The 19,119-nt window shown below is 43.6% G+C and overlaps 1 protein-coding gene and 2 long non-coding RNA genes across 3 annotated transcripts in view; all 3 read left to right on the plus strand.

Annotated features, from left to right (window-relative positions):
• The window catches only part of CREG2 (cellular repressor of E1A stimulated genes 2), a 28,675-nt gene extending 19,371 nt beyond the window's left edge, over positions 1-9,304 (plus strand). Inside the window, exons 3-4 of the mRNA XM_006734410.3 lie at positions 1,146-1,259; positions 3,751-9,304. Coding sequence (XP_006734473.1) covers positions 1,146-1,259; positions 3,751-3,898 — 262 coding nt within the window. The 3' untranslated portion in view covers positions 3,899-9,304. The remainder of the gene's footprint in view (positions 1-1,145; positions 1,260-3,750) is intronic.
• Positions 1-19,119, plus strand: part of LOC145723874 (uncharacterized) — a 114,865-nt gene that overhangs the window by 24,665 nt on the left and 71,081 nt on the right. The window lies entirely within an intron of this gene.
• LOC102737878 (uncharacterized) lies at positions 10,986-15,297 on the plus strand. Its single transcript, XR_014148959.1, has 3 exons — positions 10,986-11,636; positions 12,457-12,915; positions 14,096-15,297. It is a non-coding gene; the product is annotated as an uncharacterized LOC102737878 (long non-coding RNA).

The raw sequence follows: 19,119 nt of genomic DNA on the forward strand, positions 1-19,119 counted from the left end.
GGTTAGCCTGGTGATGGGTATTAAAGAAGGCACGTTCTGCATGGAGCACTGGGTGTTATGCACAAACAATGAATCATGGAACACTACATCTAAAACTAATGATGTGATGTATGGGGATTAACATAACAATAAAAAATTGGAAAAAATAAAATAAAATAAAATTCGATTATGGTGATGGTTGCACAACTCTGAATATCCTAACAACCCTCAATGGTGCACTTTAAAAGGGTGAAGTTTATGTAAATATATATATATTACAGTAAATATATATGTAAATATATATCAGTAAAGCTGTAAAAAATTAAATTTCAGATAAACAAATATTTTTCCCACATAACTATGTGTCCTGCAATATTTTACCTGGCAACCCTAATGAGGAGAATTTTTAATTAAGAGAATTATATTAGATCATGTCATACCATGTCATAATATATTCTATTAGAATTCTATTTATCCAGAGGAGCCCTACCTTGTCCTGTACCATCAATAAAGTATACTGTACCCAGCCAAAAAAAAAAAAAAAAAAGGAATTCTATTTATCCAGAGAAAGAGTGATATCCAGAATACAAAGTACACCCTCACTGCCAGGTGACTCTTTCAATGAAAGCAAGTCTTAGAAGCATTCTGCCACCACGGGAACACTTGCAGCAAGCAGTCACACATGTAGTCACACTAACATTCTCATGATTTCCAATGTCCCTTATGCTGAGCGAGGAGCCTCCACATATCTGAAACCCTTCACCTCGGTCACCGCTGGATCCAGGCAGATGCACTGCATGACCTCAGGAGCACTGCTCATGTTGTCTTTAAGCGAGTGGCGCCCCCTAGAGGTGTGCAGAGCAACAACATGATTCTGGACAGTGGCTCCCGGCCGCCATCCTGCAGAGGCCAGGCTCGCACTGGCCCCGTTGACGAGGGAACTCCGGGTGTTTGCTGCCCCGTGGGTACAGACCGGTATGTAACTCCCCCAAGCACACCCCTCACATGGCCCACGCCAAAGTGTGTTAAAGGAATTACACACAATGTAAAAACTTGAATGATATAACCAGCCACGTGACCATTTTTCATTTTTAATAAAATCCTTGGTATTTCAGGCCGACGTTCTATCATCCTTTTAACATGTGAAAAACGTTCTTCGTATGCAGAAAAAATATCGTCGACCCGGAAGACCCCCGATGCGCCCGCCTGACGCTCACCGGCCAGATGATCGCCGTGTCTCCAGAAGAAGTAGAATTTGCCAAGCAAGCCATGTTTTCAAGGTTTGTATATGCTTTAAAGTCGGTTTGCCCAGAAATACACCGTAAAAAAAAGCAGAGGTGAGGACTGTGCCCTTTGATGCCCCTGAAGCAATGATAGTAATGGTCTGAGCTGCCCTGGGTGGCGGGCAGGGCTGTCAACCTCACGCTGGCTGTCGTGGTGGCTCCGCGGGGGAGGGGACAGCAGAGGCCTTGCAGGTGGTCTTGCGGTCCCCCTCCCACCCCCCGCTGCCTTTGGAGAGCATCCTGCATTGAGGGATCCCAGGCACTCTTCCCTGCGCACTTGCTGCCTTCCACAACAGCCTGCCTTGAAATGGAAATAACTGGACTTTGCAGAGAAGGCAACACAACAAACATTTTCAAACGTCCACTCTAAGCAAAGCACAGTGCAGAGTGAAAGAGCGCCTTGCTCAGGGTGGTCCTCTGCTGCCTACGTCTGACCCACTGAGGATGCTGGCGGCCACGGGCTTTCTGCCCCCGCCTGCTTACTGAATCAGATTCTCGGGAGAGAAGACTCACTCGAAATGTTAAAAGCATGTCCCAGGAAATGAGCATGCATGCTGAAGTTTAAGAATCACGGCTGTCAAAGTGAGCAAGAGGGCAGCCCTGTGGGAGGCGGCGGGAGGTCAAGAGCTTGCGAAAGGTGTGAGGAGGGTGTGTGCAGGGAGGGGTGGTCTCCCAGGGGGGCTGGAGTGAGGGACTCGTCCACGCAGGGGGCCGCCTGGAGTGCAAGGTCAGAACTGGGCCAAGGAGCGGCAGGTATCCTCCCTGGGGTGCAGGTGATGAAAACAGGCAGATTAACTCTTTGTCTAAGTACGTGGAAGACTAACACGGCAGCAGGTGGTAAATTGGGAGTGCACCCACACCTCCTCGGAGAAGGGACGATTTTTCCATACAGGGGAAACATCAAATAAGTAAGCATAGAAAGGAGAGGGGAAGCCTGGTTTCCCACTGCTGTGGAAAAGGGTTTCACGTGCACAGAGAAAATGGGAATGAACTCGAATTGGATTGCAATTGGATACATCAACATGAATGCAGGGTTTTCAGAACATAGGTTGAGAAAAGAACATTGGTTTTGTGTGCGTGTGTGTGTGTGCCCGTGACATATTTTTGAACCCCGCTGTCCTCTTTACTTCTAAACACTCCTCTTTCGTGTTATAATAGGCAGTGAGAAGAGGCCAGAATCTTAGGTAGACCATTGTGTCTTTCTGCAGGAAACACGGCAGGTGCTGTGTTGCCAAATTTTTCACCACTATGTTTTGTGGGCCCCTTTACACGCCGCCCCCCCCACCACCTCCACTAACCTCATCTTTACCTTCTTCTAAGCCCCCCACTGTGAGTCTCCTCGAGTTCCTTCCACCTGCCCCTCACTGTCTGGATGCAAAGCCGGTGCCCCCTGGATTAGGATTTATTAACATCTGAGCCACAACTTCAGGTACCAAAATGTGTTCTGGTTCCAAGTACAAACTGTGTTTGCTTAAAATAGCAACAATCCTTTTATTATCTTGGCATTACACGTATTTGGAGTGTTGGGGCATCAGATCAGCAACTTCATTTCAAATGGTTTAGGGAAAAAAATAGTGTCCCTCCCCCCCGCAAAAAAACCCAAAACAAAACCCTGTACTTCCAACTTCTCTGGGCTTTTACAGTTATTTCAAAACAAATTGTCTCTTTTAAAAGGTCATCGGCCTATTATTGCTTCTACATTGTTGCAAATAGCCTCCCCAGTCAGCACTTGACCTTTGACTTTTGTCTTTGACATGTTTAGGTAAGAATCTAGTTTTTTATGTTTCTGAACTTTACAAGAAATGAGCCAAGCACCTGCCCTTAAGAAGACGCATATGTCTAGGGTTTCACGTGAGGGAGAAAGCAAGTCGGTAAGTAGAAGGCGGAGTGTGACGAGCCCTGTGCATTCTGGCTGACTCTCCTCGTGGCCCAACATCTCTCAGCCTGCGGCCGCGGTGCCACTCTTCCCACCAGCAGATTTATTTCATGGGCTCACAATTCTTTTGAATTTTCATCCGAAGATGCAGAAAGCCTTTCTTGATGTTTCCTGCCATCAGCAACCGGCGTTCACTGAACACTTGCTCTGTGCAGGTGCTTCCTGTGCGCAGAGTTGTTTGCTCCCCACGCAGCCCCATGATCCAAGCACCGCCACCCTTGTCCCCCATGACGGGTAAGGAGGCCAGGGTTTGAGACGGCAGATGGCCCACAAAGCCTCTTGCTCATCCGCCGCTGACCTGGGACTCGAACCAAGGCGCCTAGGACAAGGCGGGTTTGCCCCTCTGTGGAGGTGGCCGCTCCCTGCCTTCCGAGGCTGTCCCGGACCCCAGCCCTGGCTCCCTGGCTTCTGCCTCTGGCTTCGGCCCAGACGAGGCCTGGGCTCTGGAGGCCCGATGACCTGGCCGATGCCACGGAGGCGGGCCCGGGGTCCCGGGAGGGCCCACCTGCTGATGAGAGCAGCTCTCTCGTGACCTCTCCTTTATTTCTGCAGACACCCCGTGATGAGGAAGTGGCCTCGTCAGTATGAGTGGTTCTTTATGAAGATGAGGATAGAACATATCTGGCTTCAGAAATGGTATGGAGGCGTATCCGACATTAAAAAGGAGGACTACTTCAAAGCAGTCCCACGCAAGGCCTGATGCAGTCAGCAGAAAGTCCTCGGGGTTTGCGGGAAACGAGACCCCTTTCCGTCACGCTGCCACACGGCGCCTGACGGCTGTCTGTCTCTTGCCAGCTTCCCGGCCGCCCTGTCACCCTCACCGCAGAACGAGAGAGGGTGACCGGGGAACCCTGGGCCTGGCTGGCGATTAGAGTGGTCATTTGCAAGCCCCCAGTTCACGCAGGTACTCACGTAGATATAGCCTCCGTTTGTATCGTATTCCACCCAGTCTCGCCGACTAGGGAACCCTCATGGTTGTCAAAGCGACATGCTGAGACCCTTGCCGTTCCATTCCTTAGAACAAAAAAAAAAAAAAAAAGTATGTGCCATGTGATTGCATTGTATTGTGAGAGTATTTTTGTTGCTTGCTGTGCCCAAAGCAGTCTTGGTTCAGAGCTCACCGCGAGCACAAAGGAGCTAAACGTGCATCGCGTGGCCACGGTCTTGTGTTTGGGGTGAGCACGCAGGACTGGTTGTCTGTGGAGTGCTCATCATGCTACTTACTGGACTGCAGATGCATGATCAAGTCACATTTGCTAGAATGTCCTGGTCACGTAGGAAGCCTTTGTCCACTACAACCTGACAAACCACCTGTGAACAGAGTCCTGGGCGAAGCCCCGTTATGTGTGAGCAGGCCGTGGTGACTCCTTCATCGGGTGGGACAGCTTCAGCACCAAGCTCCCCAGATCCCCACAGCTAATGCTTCTGACAGAGGGTTCCCATCCCTTAGGCACGAGGAGTGGCATCCAAAAAAAAGCATCTCATTCTGTGGCATGTAGAGAGGACAGGGGAGAGGAGAGGAGCAGGGAAGGAAGCAAGGAAGCAAAGAAGTCAGTAATTGGAAGCACACTCCCTGCCCAGCCTTGGACCAGGGCCTTGGCAAGATTATCTCATGTCAGCCTGACAACCAATGAGAGTCACATCACTGTTGCCACTTACATACAAGAAAATTGGGGCTCAGACAGGCTAGGTCAGCGTCCCAGGGTCTGACTCACCACACACAATGGATGGAGTGGTACTTAGACAAGTTCCAATCTTGAGAACAAGACAAGAGAGTCACTGAAATGCATGGGTGGTCATTGAATCAGCAAAATCAGTAAAGTGAGGATTAACCTGCCTAGGCTGATTTGCCACGGTTAACTATAAAAAAAAAAGTCTTTGAAATTTGATTGTTACTACAGATTTAAAATTTTCTACAAATTATATGCAGGAGCTCCTGGTTTTTCAAGAAACGACATTGTACCTGAGTACACATCTAAGGCCTATAAAGGACCTATGTGTATACATCCAAGACCTCTTACATTGAAGTCTGTAAAGATCTAGTAGTACCCAGTTTTCTGTCTTTTTATAATGGCTATGAACCCTCTGTGGTGGGTTAGGTGTGTTGTATAACATAAAAATACACTATAGGAAATATACATTTTTTAAAATAAGTAAAATGTTATTAATGATTATACTTTAAAAAATTAAGACATGAACAGAGTTTGAGGTGTCAAAATATTTTTAAGTGCCTGTTACAAAAAGCATAGTAAGATGCACAGAATTCTTTTTTGTCAAAAGCCAATTCTCAAAAGAGTTCCTAACAATAACAATTTCTAATACATAAGAATAAGGTCACTTTGATGGTATTTTGTATTTCCGAGTTAAAAATTATCGCTACCCCCAGTTTAGAGGTAAGAGGGGAAAACCAGAAGGATAAACCACATACTCCATAAGTCAACCTCATACCTTAATTCTTTGGGCATCACTACCTCTTGATTCTGTCTTATGAATAATGTTCGTATGCTAAGTTTGCTTTTATAATCAGGTTCCACTCAGCTCATTAAAGCCCTCTTTGCTGCTTCAAGGGGCTTTGCAGGGTGGGTGCCATTTATAACCACTAATGAATGTTATCAATTATTTATCCAAATGACAGGAAATGAGGTCTAAACAGGTTGGATGATAAGAGTGTTGAAAGTGTATCTGGCCCCATTCAAGCCAGTAGGTTTCAGCAAATCTCTGAAAATTTACCTTGATGAAAATGTTGAAGGGTGTACTGGAAATTCTGCACATGGCAATAAACAAGAAAAGAAATTAAATGCATGTGACTGGAAAGAAATAAAAGTATCTCTGTTTACAGATGACATGATTGTCTACATAGCAAATTCCAAAGAATCTATTTAAAAAAAAAAAAGTCAAAGAACTAGTGGGTTCAGCAAGGTTTCAGGATACAAGGTCAGCACACAAAATGTAATCACATTTCTAAATATTAACAATGAACAAAGTGGGGCGCCTGGGTGGCTCAGTCGTTAAACATCTGCCTTCGGCTCAGGTCATGATCCCAGGGTCCTGGGATCGAGTCCCGCATCGGGCTCCCTGCTCGGCAGGAAGCCCGCTTCTCCCTCTCCCACTCCCCCTGTTTGTGTTCCTGCTCTCGCTATCTCTCTATCAAATAAATAAATAAAATCTTTAAAAAAAAAAAAAACAATGAACAAAGTGGAAACCAAAATTAAAAGCACAATACCATTTACAGTCACTCCAAAGAAAATAAATATTTAGGTATAATTTATCAAAACATGTATGAGAGGGGCACCTGGGTGGCTCAGTCGTTGAGTGACTGCCTTCAGCTCAGGTCATGATCCTAGGGTCCCTGGATCGAGTCCCACATCGGGCTCCCTGCTTGGCGGGGAGTCTGCTTCTCCCTCTGACCCTCCCCCTCTCCTGTGCTCTCTCTCATCCTCTCTCTCTCAAATGGGTAAATAAAATCTTTAAAAAAAAAAAAAAAACATGTATGAGATCTATATGCTGACAATTAAAAGATGCTAATGAAAGAAATCAAAGACCTAAATAAATGAAGAGATACACCATGTTCATGGATTGGAAGACACATAATAGCAAGGATGTCAGTTCTCCCCAGATTTACCTATAGATTTAATGCAATTTGTCAAAATCCCAGCAAAGTTTGTAGACATATTCAAGTTTTTCTAAAAATTCCAAGGCACAGGCCTTGGAATAGCTAAAAACAGTCTTGTAAAAGAAAAACCAGTAGGAGAAATCACTCTATTCAATATAAAAATTTATTATGTAGCTACAGTAATCAAGACAATATGGTTTTTATTGGTGAAGGCACAGAGATCAATAGAACAGAATAGAAAATCTAGAAATAGAACCACACAAATATACTCAATTGGGTTTTATATAAAGGTACAAAAGTAATTCAGTGGAGGGAGGATAATCTTTTCAATAAATGTGTTAGAGAATGAGATATCAACAGGCAAATAAAAACCTCAACCTAAACCTCATTCCTTATATGAAAATGAACTCAAAATGGGTCATAATCCTATATATAAAATGTAGAACTATAAAACTTTTTTTAAAAAAATAGAAAATTGTAGGGACCTAGGGCTAAGCCTCAAGAGTACTTTGATTTGACACCAAAAAGCACAATCCGTAAAGGAAAGCTTGATAAATTCATCAGAATTTAAAACTTTGGCTCTGAAAAAGACCATGTTAAGAGAATGAAAAGACAGGCTACAGACTGAGAGAAAATATTTGCAAGCACATATCTGACAAATGACTAATATCTAGAATATATGGAGAACTCACAAAACTCAATTTTTTTTCTAAAAACTCCATTTCAAAACTGGAGGATATACACAAACATTTCACTGAAGAAGATAACACAAATGGCACATAAGTCCATGAAAAGATACTCAACATCATTGATCATTAGGGAACTGCAGATTAGAACCACGGTGAGATACCACTGTGCACTTAACAAAATTGCTACGATAAAAGTAACAACAACAAATATTAGCAAGGATGCAAAGAAACTGGATCAGTCGAACAGAGCTGGTTGGAATGTAAAATGGAACAGTCACTCTGCAAAACCATTGGCAGTTTCCTATAAAACTAAACATGCAGATGCCATACCATTCAGCAATTGCACTGTTGGGCATTTATCCCAGAGAAATGGAAACTTACGTTCGCACAAAAACTTGTACATGAATGTTCATAGCAGCTTTATTCATAATATTCAAGAACTGTAAACAACCAGATGTCCTTTAACGGGTGGCTGGTTAAACATGTGAAACATCCATGCCATGGAATACTACTCAGCAATAAAAATAATTTCTCACATGAGCAACAACTTGGATGAATCTCCAGAGATTTATGCTGAGTGAAAAGTCAATCCCACAGGGTTACATGCTGTACAATTCCATTTATACAACATTTTGAAATGCAAAATTCTATAAATGGAGAACAGATTAGAGGTTGCTAAGGAGGAGGGTGGAGGAGAGAAGTGAGGAACACGAGGGATCCTTACGATGGAAACGTTCTGTGTCTTGACTGTATCAATGTCAAAATCCTGGTTGGGATATGGTATAGTTTTACAAGATATTACCCTTGAGGAAAACTGGGTAAAAGGCAGACAGGATCTCTTTGTATTATTTCTTACAACTGCATGTGAAGCGACAATTTCTGCAATTATCTCAGAATCTACAATTATCTTAGAGTAAAAAGTTTAGTACAAACAAAATATAAGGTTTAGCTTACGTGCTAAGGCATTTATGCTATATCTTGTTAGTCCCTAATGAAAACAAAGAACTGAACTATGCCAAAATCTAGCAGAACAGACATTAGTTGTCTTTGGTTAACCATTAATATATGCATTTGTGAAAGAGGGAGAAGATTTAAGTTTCCTTAAATGTATTCAATTTAATATTGAATACAAATTAATAAGAATTCAACAAATCTCTATATAGATTTTATGTGGGACACTTAGAAAGGGAGGATATCTTCAAGTTTCCGACATAAGCATGTTGAGTAAGCTATAGGTACATATAGGAATCCAAGTCTGTACATAGTGATTCTCCCCTGATGTTTATAGCAAAGAACTGTATTCCCGGTAATCTTCCTGGAATATTCCTAAATATTCTGGGAAATAATTCTTTTGTTTCTGTGAATAACTATATCCTGACCCCCATGTTTTTATTTATAGTGATTGTACATGTCCATGATGTTGACATAGAGAATACAATTCTGATGCTATTTCAATATACCTTGTATGTATTGATGCATTATGAAAGAGTTATTTTTTGGTTGAGATGTATTTCTGCAATTTTTCCAGAAAGTCAGTATTTCACTTTTAATGATTTAACCATCAAATGCTGTTCTGAAAATAAAACATCTCTAGAATAATTTATTGATGCACATTTGATTGCTATAACAGCAAGTCAGTTATTAGAAAATTTGAATTATAGTGAAGCTATGGTTTGTCTATGCTATGTAATGCATGTGGAGTGTGAAATCTATTTTCAACACTAGTCATGTCTATTTAACCAAAGACTATTTCATTCTTGGTATGATTCTCATGCTCAATTAAATAAAATTATGATTATTTATATATAGTCCTTTCATATAATATTGCAAATTGACATTATTATACTCCAAAGAAAATAGATACTATTATAATAAATCAACTTAAATTTCCACTAGAAAGAAAAGAATTAGCGGGAGAGCTTTGTTGATAGGATTCTTTTTTTTAAATTTTATTTTATTATGTTATGTTACTCACCATACATTACATCATTAGTTTTTGATGTAGTGTTCCATGACTCATTGTTTACGTATAACACCCAGTGCTCCATGCAGAACGTGCCCTCCTCAATACCCATCACCAGGCTAACCCATCTCCCTACCCCCCTCCCCTCTAGAACTCTCAGTTTGTTTCTCAGGGTCCATAGTCTCATGGTTCGTCTCCCCCTCCGATTCCCCCCCTTCATTTTTCCCTTTGTCGATAGGATTCTTTAAGGCTCTGAGTACAAAGCACTTAACTTACAGACTTGAAAAAGCTGATGTAGCCACACTTTGGCATTCCCACTCTTGGAAGTATTTGCCATTTTTAGCATACTTGTTATTCCTAGAGCTCAGGGCTATGAAAAATCTCCCTTTCACTGCTGAGAAAACATGCCCAAGGAGTCCCACATTGAGTGTGGCAAAAAAATTACACAGGCCCATAAGAGTGATCAATCCTGCAGCTTCCATAGACCACCGACTGATATTCTGGCTTCTCAGAGATATTGCCGTCTACCACTTAGTGACCCCTTGGCCCATTTACCCAAGACTGAAGGTTCTCCAGGGCACAGGGCTTTCAGTGGTTGAGTTAGGAAGGTCTGGGCAAACAGAGATGGATTGGTCACCCACCTGCACTCAACCTCAGGGCCTCGGGTCCTGAGCAGGTTGTCTCCAGAAGTGACCCATCTCCAACTCTGTGCCTTCGGACATCTGTAGCCGCACCCTCTCTCCCTCAGCCTTCTGTCCTGCTGCCAGAGCCCTGAGGTTCTTGATTTCTCATCGTCTCACTTCACCTGCTCAAGGAGTGACCCACAACAGGGTAGGACTCCATGCAGAACAAGGCCCTGCCCTCAGAAAGCTTCTGTTTTGTAAACAATCCGTAAACAATCAGGTTTTTAAGCCAGGTCATCTGATAATCTCTGTAGCTTCTGCTCCAACACTTTGGCCAGTATCCCCAACATCCCCACTGTTTTGTGTTGGAACCACCTGGCAAACCCCCGCCCTGGATAAATTGGTTGTTCATCTCTGCAACCAAGTAGTAACAGAGGAAAGCCACAACCACAGAATCGGTCCCACCTTAGATCCAGGGTCCACATCCTCCCTGGGGCCTCCACGCCACCAAGCTCCCCCCTCCTCCCGGGTGCTCCCCATTCTCTCAAGCAGCTGTCAGGGCCCCTCCACAGCCTTCAGCCCTGGGAGCCCACACCCTCGTTCCCCTCCCAGGGCACGCTGAAGCCTTCAGATGAGCACTCCCTCAACTCCGTTCAGAATCGCCGATTGCCTTCCCCCATCTTCCAACAGGCTCCCCTGCTGCAAGGTTTCCCACCACAGCTGCGGAATGCAGTCATGGGCAAGGACAGGTGATCAGAGGTAGAAGCCAGCACCACGGAGGAGGGTGGGACAAGCAGGAGCTTCGGGTGCTCTTTAAGGGTAGCTGACATGCCACATCCTGGGAACTAAGCTGGAGAACGAAGGAAGTGAAGTCAGGAGAGATGATTGCAGGGAGAAGCTAGACCAGCTGTCAGGGGACCCAGTAAAGCAAAGAATAGCTGTGTTAACCTTAAAAATAAAACTGTCAGCTATCTTTCCATCAAAAATGGGTTTATTCAGGAAGAGCAGAGAATGGCAACTTGGGACAAGCAGGCGGTGGCAAAATCCTAGGCAGGCCCCCAAAACAAAGGGGAGGACGGATCTTTCCTGGAGGAAATGGGGGGAGTTGGTGGAGCTGTTACAAAATGTTCATTGGTGTAAACTGGGAGTTCAAAATGCAGTGGCTCTTCATTGGCTGAGTGTGACATCTCCCGTTGGCTGGGCTGTGGGAGCAGGGAGAACCCTTTCTCCCTCCTGCCTGGAGAGTGAAGTAGTAGCGAACTCAATTATCTGTCTGCGCAAGTCTTCCTTTTGGGTCTGCAATTGACAACCCGTGGCAGGGCGTGAGCGCTCCCCCTGCTGGCCTCCTCACTCCGTGTTAAATGAGGTTTCCTTCTACCAATTTTCACAGCTGCAAGGGGGCACTTGAGCCAAGGAGCAGGAAGGCCAAGTCACCGCAAACAGGGAAGTGTGGGAACTAGTGCTCTCCGGAGCCGATCTGTCAGTGATCACCAAGGCCAGGCTGTGGCTGTGGGAGCGGCCGCTGAAGCGACCGGAAGATGGTGGTTAAGGTGAGCCAGATGCCTTAGAGAGTGAACAGTGAGCAGGAGGTGGGGAGGTGCCAGCAGGGAGGAGGGAAAGAGAGGCACCCGAGCCCAGTGGGGGAGGGGGATGCCCGCCATGTTCGTGACGACACCTGCCGAGACTAACCTCGAGGGGTGAGCTTTATCGGAGCGGGGCTCTTTTGCTTCGTTTTAGTGGAGGAGTAGTGATTTGTAAAGCGCTACTAACCATAGCCTTTAAAATAGAGTGGCATGGCTTGAATCCGTTGTTTCTCAGCTTTGTGAATTTGGGAAATGAGTGAATCCCCTAAAAGCGGTTTCTTCATGAGCGAAGTAGGAAGAGTATCATAAAGTGCCTGGCTCGTCCTAAGGGTTAAGGAGATGGTGGCATGATGTCCCGTGATTTTCACATTACATATTAGCCATTTGTCCCTGTGTCAAACTCCTCAGCAAGACTGTGAGCTGCTTGAGGGGGCTGATTTCACACTGTGCCCTGTCTATGGCTCACGGTAAGCACTCGACACATGTTTTGGCAAGCAGGGATGAATTATCTGTGGGCTTTGGGCCAGAGCCCCGCCCCAAGTCCCACGGGTACCTCTCACTGACACATTTTCTTTACTCCTTCTCCTGCTGTGACCCTCGTCCCTAGCCTTCTTGCCCCTCACTGAGGTCGTGCATCCTCCTGGCCACTTGCAGATAAACTGGTGACCCTACGAGAGCTTCTGACTAAACTTCCCAGGCTTCCAAACCTGGCGGATATTTCACGATAGCCTGGCAAAGGATCGCTGCGCCACCTGCTGGCGATACCTGGGAACTTCCCCTTTTCCAGAACCTGGAATCCGGGGACAAAGAATCCCAAATCCGGAATGCAAGATTCAGGCCAGAGAGAGTGCGGCCCCGAACCACCTTTAATGAAGTATCCGTGGTGGACAGGCATGCAGACCACGCTCTCCCTTTGAAAACAAGCGCAGATAAGTGTTTTCCCTGCACATGATGACAGGACAGACACAATACTTTATTATATTTTGATAGTGATTTTAATTAAATATTTAATTATTTCAATTATTTTTAATTATTTACATGTTAATTATTTATAATATAATTATTCAATTACGGCAGTTCCTGTCGTTGAACTGTTATAAGCTAGGTTCTTAGCATACGTTAAAAAAAAAAATCTCATTTAGTTTTTACATCTGCCCTGTAAGGAAGAAAATGCTTCTGTTTTCCACGTGGGAAACCTGCAGCTCAGCAAGCTCTTCAGACCTGCACTCCCGGCGCCCAGGACCAGGTAGGCAGCCCAGCGGGTACTAAACCCAGGACTGTCAGACACCAACCGCCCCTCCCTCCTCTCAAAGCTGTAGGGGTTTCAGGAAGATCCAGGTCATTTCCATGTAGTTTTCCTTCCATTCTCCACAAGGGTGGGTGGCCGTCCCTGGCATAGCCTTGGGTTTAGGCAGGTACTGCTTCCAGATTGAAGGACCACTGATTTACGGTCCAGGCCTGCTATGAGCCGTTCACAAGCTGTGCCCTCTTTAGCCACTGCAGCAACCGTGGGAGGTAGGTCCTCCTCTAATTGCCAAGTGAGAAAACCTGCCCAGAGTCCCGCAGCTAGGAATTGCTCGAGTCCATGCTCTGAACCACCACTCAACAGGCTTATCTGTGGATTTTTCAGTATCAAATTGCGATTCAAATGTTTATCTTGATTCAATAAGGTAAGAATGGTAGGGACGCCTGGGTGGCTCAGTCGAAGCGGCTGCCTTCCGCTCAGGTCATGATCCCAGTGCCCTAGGATCGAGTCCCGCATCTGGCTCCTTGCTCAGCAGGGAGCCTGCTTCTCCCTCTGCCTGCAGCTCCCCCTGCTTGTACTCTCACTCACTCTCGCCCACACACTCTCTCTCTAACAAATAAATAAATAAAATCTAAAAAAGAAAAAAAAGGTAAGAATGGTAACACAGACCCACGTCCCCCAGCCAGGCAGTCGGGGCTTTTGCCATAATCCCCACTTCTTGGGTCTTAGGCTCTTCCAGCCCTTACAGCGTCTTTCTAGCCAAGTCCCTGCATTAAATCGCTGTTTACTAGAATTATCTAGAGTGTTTGTTTTTCTGATTGGACACCGATTAACACCTTCTAACAAGAAAGACATGTTCTTGGCATTGACCTCTCAGGTTCTCATGGAATAAGAAAAAAACATTTGTTTTGTCTTGACTCATGTTTCCCAAGTCATACAATATTTTAGTTACTTTTAAGATCATGCTCCGGATCTCTCTGATGTGAATGCTACTTTTTTATAGATAATTGTGAAAGAATGATGTAGTTGACCTAAAAGTACTTGGGAACAGGGAAACAGTATGACTGTTTGGGGTTGGTTAGTTGGTTTTGAAACATAGCAATTATTTTTTATTGTATTCATCTGTGGTGTACTACATTCAGCAAAGTAGCTGATGATTTTTTTTTTTTTTTTAATAAAGATTCAAACAATTCTCTCTCTGGACACCCTACTGAGAAAGGAAAAACTGCCCCACCCTGAATCTGGCTAGCAGAACAGACACAAAGCCAGCTACAAAGTTAACTGGAAACAGTATTACTCCCAAGGTCATGCTAAAGCTGTAAAATGTCATAACAAACCCCCTTTTGAGTGACTTCTGTTTTCTTGGTGAGAAACCTAAAATCAGCTGTCAGAAACTTTGCTGTTTAAAATCCAATCAGCGAGAATGAAAGATCCCACCTCTGCCAGGAAGATCTATGTCTTTAACATAGAGAAACAGCCTGCCTTTCAACCCAAATGTAGGCTCCAGATAAGGGTTTTCTAGATAAGAAATTTATATAGCTATCTTCATTTGCTAATTTCCAAGAAGCAAAGCCCTGAGTCTGATTTGCAGTTTACACCCAAAACTGACCCCTTACACACAGCCCTATTTGCTTGAAGTTATCCAAACATTACTTCATTTAAATTTTACCTAAACTCCCTTACCCCAAATTACATAATAACCTATCTCTTTCTTTCTTTGGTGAAATGCCCCAGGGCTCTGCTGATAGGCAGGCTCTATTTCCTTGAACCAATAAACCTGACTTTGTCAGACTTGGGGTTTGTCCAGATGACCTTTGGCTGAGCAGGCTAGGACAGCATCCACAGATCCAAATGTTCTTGCCTCACAGTGAAGACCCCCACCCCACCCTCCTTCCCAGCCATCAGGAAAGCTGAATTATTATTCAGAGTTGTTTGACGGGCATAAAACAGATCAAAAGAGTAGAATAGATTGGAAGGGGTCATTCGTCTAAATTCAGAGATAGGAAAACAAGATCGTCTTTATTCCCCAACAGAGAATGCAGCCAAATTATTCTTATAATCCAGATTTAGTGGCTCGCTCCCTAGAAGATGGTGATGAGTAAATGCTTCATATCACTGACAGAGCTGTATTCCAAGGCACCGTTCTGTGAGCCATGAGACATTCTGTCTCCAACAATTTAAGTACTGATTTAATTAGAACCACTCAGTAAGTTTTGAGATGTCCTGCCATGATAACCAATAACTTCCATATCATCTGCTTAGTTGATGTAGATTGTATCACAATGTTTTGGTTATCTATTGCTGTGTAACAAATTACCCCCAAACTCAGCAATTGAACACAACAAACATTTATCATGTCACACAGTTCCTGAGGCCAGGAATTCTCGTTATGGACATTGCTAGAATTCTTAGGGAATTTAAATCCAGATAAAAATAAGTTGATACTACTCCTAATTGAATGGAGATACTATGTACTTAAATTACGTTAGTATAAATGCAATCTTATGAAAGCCTTTATTGTTGTGTGTCTTCGTATGCACAGTCAGCGTATTGACATTCCTCAGGTCAGGAATACAAATGCAGCTTGTGTTAGGATCCATAACCCATGGAAATTGTACAGTTCAAAAGTTGAGCAAGTCAGGGGTGCCTGGCTGGCTCAGTCGGTGGAGTGTGTAGTTTTGATCTCAAGGTCATGAGTTGGAGCTCCACGTTGGGCATTTTAAAGTCTTCTCTAAAATGAATGGTATTTCAGGGCGCCTGGGTGGCTCAGTCGGTTAAGCGTCTGCCTTCGGCTCAGGTCATGATCTCAGGGTCCTGGGACTGAGCCCCACATCAGGCTCTCTGCTCAGTGGGGAGCCTGCTTCTCCCTCTCCCTGCTGCTCCCCCTGCTTGTGCTCTCTCTCTGTCAAATAAATAAATAAAATCTTTAAAAAAATAAAAAATAAAAACAAAACCCAATAAAATGAATGGTATTTATTCTATGTGGCATATTTTTATATTCAATTAGTATTTAACATGCATTCTGGTAACCTGTCCATATTTTTTAAATACTCATCAGGGCTTCATGAAAGATAAGGCAGTGTGGACTACTGGATGAGTCCAGAGCGAGGGACTCAGGCAGGCCTGAGGCTGAGTACTGGCTATGCCCCTGACTCCTGTATGACCATGGACAAAGTACTTGACCTCTCTGACCTTCCATTTTCTCCCTAGTAAACTGGGAGTAATATACATAATACATACGTAATGCCATAGAGTTGTTCTGAAGATGGAATGAGATGTGTACGTAAAGCCTCTTGGTTCTGTGCCTGACGTGTCCGTCATTCTTCAAGTGGTAGCTGTAGTTATATTCGGTCCCGCATAAAAAAGGCAGTGAAGCCAAGTACAAACACAGAACCATTTTTAATGTCCATTGGTCGATTTGAGAAGTTAAAAAATTCTGTTAATAAATGCTAATGAACGTGTACAGGTAAGCATAAAGCTCTATTGTGATAAATTCTATATTTTGTCTCCTTTTCTTTCTCTGTGAGTCTGATAAAGCTTCGTCCATACCTTTATGCATAGTCTCTCTGAATCATTTTGTTTGGGGTACGTGTCTTGTTTGCAGCATATAGTTGGGTCTAGTTTTGTGACTCAAAGGGAAAATCTTACTCTTGTAGTAGGTGAGTTAGGCCTGTTCACAACTGGTATGTTTGGTCTGTCAAATTTTATAATGATGTCTATTTTATTTACTATACTTCTTTTTCTACAAGATGTGCGTTCTTGGGGTGCCTCGGTGGCTCTTTTAAGTGTCTAACTCTTGATTTCGCTCAGGTCATGATCTCAGAGTTGTGAGATCCAGCCTGGAACCTGCTTAAGATTCTCTCTCTCCTCCTGCCTCTCCCTCTCCCCACCCCCATGCATGCCCACTTTCTCTAACCAAAAAAAAAAAAAGTGCATTTTTTACTCTTATTTATTAAAGCATTCTTAGTATTTAGGAAAGTTCATGTTTTCTTCTGGTGGTTACCTCTGTACTTAGGCCTTGTTTCTTCTGCAGTGTCTAATCGGCTATTAATTCTAGTGTATGGTTCATCTCTAGAGTTTTCTTTTTTTTTATATTTTTTTATTAATCAGAGAGACAGAGAGCACAAGCAGGGGGAGCAGCAGAGGGAGAGGGAGAAGCAGACTCCCCGCCAAGCGGGGAGCCCAATGTGGGACTCGATCCCAGGACCCTGGGATCATGACCTGAGCCGAAGGCAGATGCCCAACCAACTGAGCCACCCAGGTGTCCCTCTAGAGTTTTCATTTGTGTCTTTTTTATATCTTTCTTGTCTCTATTTAACACATTCAAGCTTTTCCTTCTTGAACATAGTAAGAGTTTTATTAACGGTTTGCTTTGTCTGCTGATTTAATCATCTTGTCATTTCTGGGTCTGTTTCTATTCATTTGCTTTTCTCCTCGCTGTGGGTCATATTTTCCTGCTCCTTTGCATGCTCAGAAAATTTTTCTTAGGATTTTATTTTTAAGTAATCTCTAGATCCAGTGTGGGACTCGAACTCACAACCCCACGCTCAAGAGTCACATGCTCTACCAACCTGAGCCAGCCAGGCTCCCCTGTATGCTCAGAAATTTTTGATTGATGGGTTAGCCTGGTGATGGGTGTTAAAGAGGGCACATTCTGCATGGAGCACTGGGTGTTATATGCAAACAATGAATCATGGAACACTGCATCAAAAACTAATGATGTAATGTATGGTGATTAACATAACATAATAATTTAAAAAAAGAAAAAAAATGATTTGGTTTGGGGAAAAAAAAAGAAATTTTTGATTGAATACCAGAACACCAGCATTTTTTTTTTTTTTTTTTTACTGAGTATTGTATCTTGTTTTGAGTACTAGATGTTTTTGTACTCCTGCAATATCATTGAGCTTTGTTCTGGGATGAAGTTAAGCTATTTAGAAACAGTTTGATCCTTTCAATTTTGCTTTTTGGGTTGGTTAGGTGGGATCAAAGCAGCGTTTAGTCTGTGACTAATATGACTGTGTTACTGAGGCAATAATTTTCTGAGTACTCTACTCACTGACCATGAGTTGTGAGGCTTCCCACTCTAGCTCGTGAGCGCAAGAACAATTCCTAGCCCTGTGTGACCTCTCAGGATTGTTCCCTTTAATCTGAAAGGCTGATTCTTTCCACAGCCTTTGAGTACTTTCCTTGTACACATGCACTGAGACTAGAAAAAGACCCTCTGCAGATTTCTGGTGCAGCTGTCTCCTCTCTGACTCTTGCCCTGTACACTCTAGCCATTTTGGCCTCCCAGAACTCCTGATCCCATTTCCTCAACTCAGGGAACCCCCTGGGTTCGAGCTGCATTCCCCCACAACCTGGAGATGTCCCCAGACTGCAAGGGCAGCACTCACTCCTCTCTCCTTGTAGGTTTCCTCTCTCAGGAATCCCTGTTCTTCATAATCTGAGGTACAATGTCTGAAAACCGTCGTGTCACGTATTTTGTCTTTGTTTTAGTCATTTCGGGAGGGGGCGGGGGAAGTGAATCCAGTCCCTGTTACTCTGTCATGCTAGAGGCAGAAGTCCTTTATAAGTTTTTAATGCCCTTTCTCCCCTATTTTCTTTTCTTTTTTCCTTTTTTTTTTCTGTATTTCATAACTGGAAGTTTGTATATCTCAATCCTTTTCCTCTATCTCACCCATCTCCCCCACCCACCTTCTCTCTGGTTGTTCTCTGTATTTAAGAGTCTTTTATTGTTTGTTTGTTTGTTTTGCTTTGCTTTTTAGATTCCACATATAAGTGAAATCACGTGGTATTTGTCTTTCTCCGACTGACTTATTTCACTTAGCATGATGCTCTCCAAGCCCATCCATGTTGTTACAAATGGAAAGATCTTACTCTTTTTTATGGCTGAGTAATATTCCTGTGTGTGTGTGTGTACCACATACTACATCTTTTTGTATTCATTTATCTATCAATGGACACTTTGGTTGCTTCTATATCTTGGCTATGGAAAGTAATGCACATAGGCCTGCATGTACTTCTTTGAATTAGTGTTTTCATTTTCTTTGGGTAAATACCCAACAGTGGGATTACTGGATTGTGTGGTATTTCTATTTTTAATGTTTTAATGTACCTCCATACTGTTTTCCATAGTGGCTAATGTACCAGTTTGCATTCCCACCAACTGTGCATAGGGTTCCTTTTCCTCCACATCCTCAT

This window comes from Leptonychotes weddellii, chromosome 10 (assembly GCF_054177405.1).
Source record: "Leptonychotes weddellii isolate Sample4059 chromosome 10, ASM5417740v2, whole genome shotgun sequence".
Classification (NCBI taxonomy): domain Eukaryota; kingdom Metazoa; phylum Chordata; class Mammalia; order Carnivora; family Phocidae; genus Leptonychotes; species Leptonychotes weddellii.